Consider the following 9,637-nt stretch of genomic DNA (forward strand, 5'->3'; position numbering starts at 1 on the left):
TGGGTTATGACATACACCTTCCCCTATTGACAGGCCGTCCTACAATTCCTTTTTGTTTCGCACCACTGGTGCCTTCACCTCTTGTTCCCATTGTATTTGGTTGATTCATAGTCTGAGAAATCATTCTCTACTCAGCCTAACCTTCCTGCATCGGCTGAGACCACTCTCTTTTGAATGACCTAACTGCCCACAATTGTAGCAGACATTCGCTCCACTTTAGCATTGCCTTGAATGGTACTTACCACAATTAGTACACAACAAAAAGTGTAGCAAATCTATCTATAAGAGACCTTTTGTCTAAGGCAGGTTCTGTCTAGGCTGGGGTATTTAAGCTGACAGAAACGGAACACCCCTATCTGGGAAGCTACCTAGAAAGGTGAATTAGATAGATTTAATGTATGCATGCAAATTTGAGGACAGTCCATTAAAGAGTTTAATGTGACTACTTAAACTTGTTTAATTTCAAAGACAAAAGTTGTTTTTGAGTAAATTAAGCTGACTTAGATAAAATCGGTAGGTAGAACATTCAGTGGGAGGTACTTGGGGTATATGATACTTCATTTAAACCTCTTCACATTTCTTCCTTTATGTTCACATCGTGAGATCTATCCTCGGCCTCGTGGCACCCTGGGAGTGTCCCCCTAAAGGATGGTATTTGGATAGGTTAATATCAAGGTGGATGGATAGAATGTTCATAGTAAGTGGGAGTGGGACGTGCGACAGCATATCCCACGGTCTCTCTCATTAGATTGGATAATATTTCTGTGCATCGCCTCGAGGAACCCTGGGAGTGTCCCCCTATAGGATGGTAGTTTTGCGCAATTCTTTATCTGATCTCGTATAGGATAAGGTCGCTTTAGTCTCTTGTCTTAATATGATTTTTCCTTATGGTGGGCACATTAGGGCGGGACTCTAGGGCCGAAAACGAGGGGTTACACTTACGCGAAATTGTTAAGGGTTAACAGTTCTGGACCAAACGAATGGTGACTGTTAGGTGCAGTTACAAGAGTTGTTTTATGCCTAATGGTTGAGAGTGTCTCCTCCCAGTGAAGGGGCATCTGATCACCCCACCGGTGATGTTTGTCCTACCTCGCTGGGGCATCATTGTGAAATAGAAGTCTTTTCACTTAGGGTACTTGGAAACTATTTTTCTAAAACTAAAATTAGTGTTAAAATGTGGTATTGCATAGACTTATTAAGTTTGCTCATTTTTCAACTATGTATTTATGCTACAGCCATATTAGCTCTACTTAGCATCGACAAACTGACTGGCAAAAACTACGATAGTTGGAAACACACGATCACAACCATATTAATCATCGATGACCTGAGGTTCATCCTTATGGAGGAGTGTCCTCCTATTCCACCTTCTAATGCCACTCGAAATCTTTGGGAGGCCTATAAGTGTTGGACACAGGCGAACGAGAAGGCCCAAACCTATATCTTGGCTAGTCTTCACAATGTTTTGGCCAAGAAGCATGAGCCTATGGTCTCAGTGCGTGAGATCATGGAGTCCCTACGGGGAATGTTCGGACAACCGTCTAGACTGCTCAAGTACGAGGCTCTGAAATGCATCTTTAACTCCAAAATGGAGGAATGAACCTTTGTTCAAGAACATGTGTTTAATATAATGGTCCACTTCAACGTGGCGGAGATGAATGGGTCTTGGATCAATGAGGGCAGCCAGGTTAGCATAATCCTGCATTCGTTGTCGGATACTTTCCTGCACTTTATCAGCAATGCGATTTTGAACAAAGTGGACTATACCCTTACAACTCTGCTCAACGAGTTACAGACATTCCAATCCTTTCTAAAAAGTAAGGAGAAGAAGGTTGGAGAGGCAAATGTTGTCTCGTCTTCAAAGAAGTTCCATAAGGGTTCGACCTCAGGAATAAAGTCTCCACCTTCTACTTTTAACACTACCAAGTTGAAAAAGAATGGTGGTAAGGGGAAGGGGAAGGCGCCTGTTAACCCACCACTTGTCGCCCAACGGGGAAGGCGACCAGCACCCGTAGACAAAGGAAAATGTTTCCATTGTAACCAGAATGGGCATTGGAAGAGGAATTGTCCTCGCTAGATCAAGGAGAAGAACAAGGCAAGCCCAAGCCCAAGGCAAAACAAGGTAAATATAATTTACTGGTGTTGGAAACTTGTTTAGTAGAGAATGATGATTCTGTCTAGATTATGACTCCGGGCCCACTAATCATGCTTGTTCTTCTTTTCAGGGGATTAGATCCTGGCAGTAGTTGGAGGTTGGTGAGATGACGATACGAGTAGGCACATGACACATCATCTTAGCTGTGGTAATGGGAGGAATCTAGTTGACTTTGCAGAAGAAGTTTATCTTTTTAGATAATGTTTATGTAGTTTTTGAGTTGAAAAGGAACTTAATTTCTGTAAAATGTATGATACAGTGTAATTATACTCTCAATTTTTATTTGAATAAAGTGTTTATTTATAAAGATGGAGTTAAAATCTGTTCAACATATCTGGAAAATAACTTGTATGTGCTAAGGCCGTTAGCAACGAGTTCCCTCCATAACATAGAGATGTTTAAAACTGTTGTAACTCAAAATAAACGACAAAAGGTTTCTCCAAAAGAAAATGCCCAACTTTGGCACCTTCGATCAGGGCACATCAATCTTAATAGGATTGAGAGGTTGGTGAAGAATTGACTTGTAACAACCCCACCTCCTAAGACTATTAAAAAAGGGATCGTTACTGCATGCATGCATAAATATTCACATTGAGGAAAATAAAGTAAAAATAAAATAGAATAATCATGATTTTGAACTGCTTTAAGTATATAAGAAAATGTTCTGCCATTATCTCAAGATCTTAAATTGTTCGACCCGGGTACCCTTTTTAACATGAAATAAATTATATATAAACATATTATAATAAAATCGTAAATGTAATAAAATCAACACATGAGAAAATTATAAAGGGTCAACTGCGGAAGCGATTCTGGTTTTTTTTGCACTGTCACGGATTCCTCTTGTCAGTCACCTGAGTATCCTTGCCCTTACCTGAAAAAAAAAATAAAGATAAAGGTTGAGTATAAAATACTCAGTAAGTGATCCCATTACCGGGATCAGACTATGCATTCACGAGCAAAGAAAGATAGTTTGTGCCAGTAAGTGATCCCATTACCGGGATCAGACTATGCATTCACGAGCAAAGAAAGATAGTTTGTGGCTCATACAGCCATATCAATTTTTTATGATGAAAGGAAAACCAAAAAACGTACTATCTTGTCTTGAAACGCATGTCTAGCGGCCCATAGGGACACTGTCAAACATGAAAATAACATGAACATGAACCCATCGACTCACGCATGTCTAGCGGCCCGTAGGCACACCGTCAAACATGATAATAACATGAACATAAACCTGTCGGTTCACGCATGTCTAGCGGCCCGTAGGCACGCCGTCAAACTTGAAACATGAAAAAAAAATAACATGAACGTAAACCTGTCGGCTCGCATGTCTAGCGGCCCGTAGGCACACTATCAAACATGGAAAAATAATATGAATGTGAACCTTTTGACTCACGCATGTCTACGGCTCGTAGGCACGCTGTCAAACATGAAACTAGACCCGTAGGTCCTCTGAAATAAAACATGTGTCAAGGCGAGACAGTAAACCGCTCTATTGGTCTATTCATGCATCACATATATAATATCAGTACTGATTAGAAATTCGAACATGCTCATAATACTTATAACTTTCATGCAACAAGTAAAACATAATGAAAAAAAAAATCATGCTTCAAGAGTCCATTAAGTAACTTTATAAGTCTAGTCTAGGCCGCTTGGCATGAAGGCACCGGTAATAGTACCACTTACCTCAACTTGGTCTCAAAAGTCTATGCAAATAACTCATTAATAGCCCTTGGATAAAACTCAAATCAATCCTATGACATTAACCACAAGTTTAGTTTAGCAACTATGGCCTAGGAAATGAGTCAAAGATTAAATAAATCCTCAGGTCTAAGTCCAAAGGATAACCAACCGACTTACACAAAACTTACTCAACTCCAAAAATTTTTGGTTGAAAAGAAAGGTCTCTTCCTTGATAGCAATGCCCCAAAATCTTCCAAAATCCTAATCCTGAAAGTTGTCACAATGGCTAATAACCAAAATTGTTTCCAACACAAAGTGACACTCCAAAAATCTCAAAAAACCCAATCCTTGCCCATAATAAACCAACTCTTACCCAACTCAAGATTTTGCAAGAATAGGCAGCGGCGGTCGGCGAACCCAATGGTGGCTGACCAGAATGACGACGAAACTAGTCCAGCGCCGTCTGAAACGAGCGGCTGCACCGATCGGAGGCAGGGTGGTAGTATGCATCGATTGTGGCTGAGTGTGGCTGCAGAAACGGGGCTGAATGGCTGGGCGTGACGGATGAAGGGGGTCTGCATGGGTGGAACGGCTTGGGCGTGGCGGCTCACGGCCAACTTCGACAATCCAGGCACCGGATGAGGCAGCGGCGGACGACCCGACTGAAGGACAGGGGACGACGAACGGCGGGGGCTCTTCGCGGCGACGGGGTAGCAGCAGCGCTCGGCGATGGCACTGGCAATGCGGCGCGGCTAGAAGAGGAGGGAAGATCGACGGCGAAGTAACAGGCGACAGCGGCTCTGGCGGCTAGGGTTTGGGTAAAAAAAAAAAGGGAGAAGAAAAGAAGAGAGGCGTGCGGTCTTCAGAAGAGAGAGAAAAAAGAAAAAAATCTATTTTCTTTTTTTTTTTTTTTTTTAAACCTTTCCCACAAGTATATAAAACTTAAACCTTTTCCTTTTCCCTTTAAAAAAAGATTTCCTAATCCTTTTTCAAAATATATATACTTTTTCTTTTAAAAACTCCAACAAACAGATTTAATTATCTCCATAGATAATCAAATCTCCAAATGCAAGCCAAAATAAAACTCAATTAATTCCAATTAATTAAATTATATTTTAGCTTAGCCAAATACATAAAACTCATATAATTTATCCAAGTAGCCAACATAAAAAAATAAAGCTTAATTACAAAATAAATCAGGATGTTACAGGACTTCTATGCGAGCTAGAGGAAAATTTTTTACCGGTGTGCGAATCTTGCCTTGAGGGCAAGATGACTAAAAGACCTTTTACTGAAAAAGGTTATCGAGCCAAAAAGCCTCTAGAGTTAGTGCATTCTGACCTTTGTGGTTCAATGAATGTGCGAGCCAAGAGAGGCTATGAGTATTTCATCACCTTTACAGATGATTACTCTAGGTATGGGTATGTTTATTTGATGCAACAGAAGTCTGAATCCTTTGAAAAGTTCAGAGAGTTCAAGGCTGAAGTTGAAAATGCATTGGATAGATGGATTAAAACATTTCAATCGGATCGAGGTAGAGAGTTTTTGGATTCGGGATTCCAGGACTATTTGATAAAACATGGAATCGTTTCCCAACTTTCAGCACCAAGTACACCTCAGCAGTATGGTGTAGTGGAGAGGAGAAACAGAACCTTGTTGGACATGGTTTCATCAATGATGAGTTATGATTCTTTACCGGACTTGTTTTGAGGTTTTGCAGTGGAGACTGCAATGTATATACTCAATTGTGTTCCTTCCAATAGTGTTGCGAGAACATCTCTGGAGTTGTGGAACAGGCGTAAAGCTAGTTTGCACACTTCCACATATGGGGCTGCCCCGCACATGTGCTTGAGGCTAATCCAAAGAAATTAGAACCACGGTCGAGGTTGTACCTCTTTGTAGGCTACACCAAAGGTACACGAGGTGGTTACTTTTATGATCCTATGGAAAATAGAGTGTTTGTATCCACGAACGCTACCTTCCTGGAGGAGGATCATATTAGGGAGCACAATCCACGTAGTAAGATCGTGTTACGCAAGCTTTCCAACGAAACTACTGAAACTTCAACAAAAGTTGTTGAAGGGTCTGCTTGAAGTTACATGACGAGAGCCACAGGTCCATAAGGTCCTCTTGGTAGCTCAATGGATTCAAGTTGGGAATAAGTTTTTAGGTTGGTTTGAAGTGTTCAAATTGACAAGAGGGCGTTTGATTATATATGGTATGATTAAACGGGTCAATTATATATGATATAGTTGACATGATGTATGAGATATATTAATTGGAGGAAAGGATATAAATATGATTTATATCTAGTGAAGGAGAAAATGACTATGGTTTATATGTTGCATATAATGTGATATTAAACTATAGGTAATAAATATAACATAATTATATTTATTTTTTAATTAAACAATTATGAGATAATTGTTGGTTTTTCTCTATAACCGCATGAGATAGTGGGAGGTTACATTTAGTTTTCGTAACTGAAGGATAAAATGAAAATAGTTTTCATTTTGCAAAGAGGTCGGATAATCGCTTCACGATTAGTACGCTGCCTATCGTCTAGTAAACGAAAGCATACACGATAGCTCAAGTTGTCCTAAACGATCGTGTACATGTGCAGCTTACCTAAACGATCGCACGCACGAGCGATTTACCTAAACGATCGTCTAAACGATTAGCACCATTTTACTAAACGATCGTGCACCTTTTGCTAAACGATCAAGCACCCGTCTATACGATAGACTTCAAATATCTCCCACTTGCTTGGTCGTGGTAAACAATCATTTTTTCCTCCTCCCCTCTACCAAATCTAATAGAGCCCACACCTCCTAGATTCTCACTCCAAGAATATCGAGGTTACTGAGTGGTGGTATCCTCCTTGCTGCCTTGTTCGTGTAGAAGACGGTTTGGTGGTGAGGGACAATGAGATCTGGTAGACGATAGACTTGGCAATCACAGCGATAATGTGAGTTGTCGATCCTGACGAGAACGAGAGGTCAAAGAAGAAAAGTTCTTCAAGAGGTATGTCTCTTGATCCTTTGTTGTTTAGGTTTGAAAAGCATGCTGTAATTTGTTGTTAAATGCGTAACTTGTATGTTTGTTAGTGATTGCGGTATTTCTGTCACAATTAGTTTGGAACAATCTTGCTTCTGCTCATAGGTACTCTTTGATAAGAGTTCCTTCAATGTCACCTATGGTCATCCTGATGAAATGTAAGTCTCTACTATTAACGGCTTTATATAAAGAGACTATTAATTTCATGGTCCAGTCTTATATAAACCCTTTTGTATAGAATACCCACGCTCACATGTCTTTATATGAATTATGAGAATCATATCATTTGTAGTATTTTACGACAATTGTAACATCTACAAAGCGAGCCTTATACCTAGTGTCACCAGGATTAGGTATCCAATCTTATCCATCTACTACAGACCATTTAAGTTAACTCTTAAACATGATTTACCTGTATATCTCTACATACATGTTTAAGCTACAGAAGATAACCTTGGATGTTAGTTTATTGGTTTTGTGGGTTAATGCTACTAAATTTTGAATAAAATATCACGTATTTTATTAAATAAATAAATCATTTGTACATTACAATTACAAACTACAAGACCCATGAGATTTAGGGCATCAACCCCAAAAGTTTAATCAATCTCTTAGTATGCAAGAGATGCTATGCGTGCACACCTTACTAATGCGTACAAGTCTTCTTAAGCTAGATCCAAATATAAATCTAACCTAATTGTCTTTATAAGCCTAGAGTTGAATGTAGGGATTCTAGAGTATACTAACGCAAGCTGGCCTTTGAATCTATTGTAGAGGGTTCCTAATTACTTGATAGGTGTTGGTTATTTACAATAACTACTAGCAAGCATGCAAGAGAATATAAGAGTTCGGAGAGGGAAAAAGAGGTCGTGGATGAATGACTCATGCGTAGGTGGTATGTGTTGATTTCCTAATGGAAACAACAAGTCTATATAAGCGAATGACAATGAATATGGAGATGGTATGGATGTTTGCTAAATCTAATTGTATGTGTGATGGGTTGAAAATTTGTTCTTTAATTTATGTTCAACATTTCTCAATGTGATAGCCACACTTAATCCTATCTCTAGGGTGCATGCTTTAGTTACAAAGAACAAACAAAAGACATGAACAATTTTATCTCTAAAATTACTTCACATCCCAGCTCGATGCATTCAACAATTAATTACTCTTTCGAGCGATTTAACTACTTTTTCACTTCAATCAATTAATCAGGTAGATTCAAGTATAAACTTTATGCATTCATCAAGTTAAAAAGTTCACAAACATAAATAACTTAGAAAATAAACAGATGGAGATGTGGAGAATGGTTGAAAATGCGATTGAATTAAAGATATAAGTTTGATACAAATACTCTTAGTTCAACCAGTGGAATGGTAAATGAGAGTGCAAAGATAAAGGAAGAAGTCAACCATAGAGTTTAATCTCTTGTCCTTTTTGGCTTTTTTTTAATGCTTGCTTTAGCCAACTTAGTGAAAAATTTGAAAAAGATGTCTCTCTTGAGCTTCTAACACTTCATTATCAACGATGGAAATTGGTGGTTGTCCCTCATATTCCTTGCTTGAAGACGACAGAGGTGGAGAATGTCTAACTAATTGCTAACTGTCTACTCTCTGAATTTTTTTCCTAACTCTTTCTCTTCAAGTAGCTTCTCCTTATATAGGCAATCACTTAGCCACTTGGTGATATGATTGCATTAAATTTCATACCTTGAGACAGCGGACTGCCACTCTACTTCTATCAAACACTGTCAATCAGATGTCCATGCTTGCAAGTTGATGATTTGGCGTAAATTGCACAAGCCAAATGTATCTTCTATGCGTCGAGTAGTTTGGACACATACTCCTTGAGTTAGCCTTACCTGTGACACTTAGTAGATTTTTCTGATTCCTGTATTAAAATGCGTTAGTGAATCAGTTTTCATTTAAAAGATACTTTTGTATGGGTTTATCACATATATAGAATTTGATGTGTTTTTCCTTTTAACAAGAGTACATTTACAACACTAATAATCCTAATTATTCCAACTTTGAGAGAAAAATAACTATTAATTCTACAAGTTATCGTAAATCTCATTCATATTAATTTTAACCTATAGTATCTATATGAATCATATTCATATATTATATAATATCATAAATTATATTTATAATTAACTATAATGAATCAATATACATTATATTAATTTGAATCTTATTCAAATATTTATCTCTTTTATGAATTATGAATCATATACATAACTAACCTATAATGTATCATTATACCTTGTATTAATTCCCATATCCATTAATTATAAATCACATTCATAATTAACTATAATGTATCAATATATACTATACTTTATCTTCATCATATTAATATAGAATTTCCCTTATATAATTTGAACAGTTCAAATTATTCCAAAAATAGTTATCTCTTGTTTTATTCTTAATGCTAACCTAATGGATTGGAAGTACAAATTAAAAGCTCCAATAATACGAGATTAATTAATTTAACTCTTTAGTTAATTAACCAACATTCCTTAACTATTGGTCACTTCACTAAAGACCGACAACTGCACTCTTCACACTGTAGATATAATTTTATGTCCATGGATATAATCAATAGACAGTAAGTCAACCCTTCACGAATTGCTCGTAACTTCAACTGGGTCTAATGAACAATTATTTATAATCCAACTATAAACTAGACCATTCTTTGGCCAGTGAGAGGGTGAAAGCCCTCATCATTCAAGAC

The 9,637-nt window shown here is 37.9% G+C and overlaps 1 protein-coding gene across 6 annotated transcripts; it reads right to left on the reverse strand.

The window, feature by feature from the left end:
• Positions 1 to 2,805: 2,805 nt before the first annotated feature.
• Positions 2,806 to 4,764, reverse strand: LOC120081197. 6 transcript variants are annotated; one of them, XR_005482713.1, is made up of 3 exons: positions 4,218 to 4,764; positions 4,022 to 4,111; positions 2,806 to 3,029 (listed from the first exon to the last, which is right to left on the reverse strand). XR_005482713.1 is itself a non-coding variant. In XM_039035893.1 (3 exons), the coding sequence occupies exons 1-3, from the start codon at positions 4,423 to 4,425 to the stop codon at positions 2,986 to 2,988; spliced, it is 327 nt and encodes a 108-aa protein (XP_038891821.1). In that variant the 5' UTR covers positions 4,426 to 4,764; the 3' UTR covers positions 2,806 to 2,985. The 6 variants fall into 6 exon arrangements, 2 of the variants coding, with proteins under 2 accessions (XP_038891821.1, XP_038891822.1); XR_005482712.1 differs by having other exon boundaries at positions 3,848 to 4,111; XM_039035893.1 differs by having other exon boundaries at positions 4,037 to 4,111.
• Positions 4,765 to 9,637: the final 4,873 nt, after the last annotated feature.

The sequence above is a fragment of the Benincasa hispida genome, chromosome 7 (genome assembly GCF_009727055.1).
Source record: "Benincasa hispida cultivar B227 chromosome 7, ASM972705v1, whole genome shotgun sequence".
NCBI lineage: Eukaryota > Viridiplantae > Streptophyta > Magnoliopsida > Cucurbitales > Cucurbitaceae > Benincasa > Benincasa hispida.

Bases quoted from the DNA above. Each gene is read 5' to 3' on its own strand.
- LOC120081197 (XM_039035893.1), bottom strand. From the start codon at position 4,425: ATGCAGACCCCCTTCATCCGTCACGCCCAGCCATTCAGCCCCGTTTCT. The intron at 4,112-4,217 runs GTAAGAGTTGGT...GACAACTTTCAG, and splicing joins CTTGCAAAATCTTGAGTTGG to GATTAGGATTTTGGAAGATT. The intron at 3,030-4,036 runs TTGAGTAAGTTT...TTTTTTTTTCAG, and splicing joins TCAACCAAAAATTTTTGGAG to GTAAGGGCAAGGATACTCAG.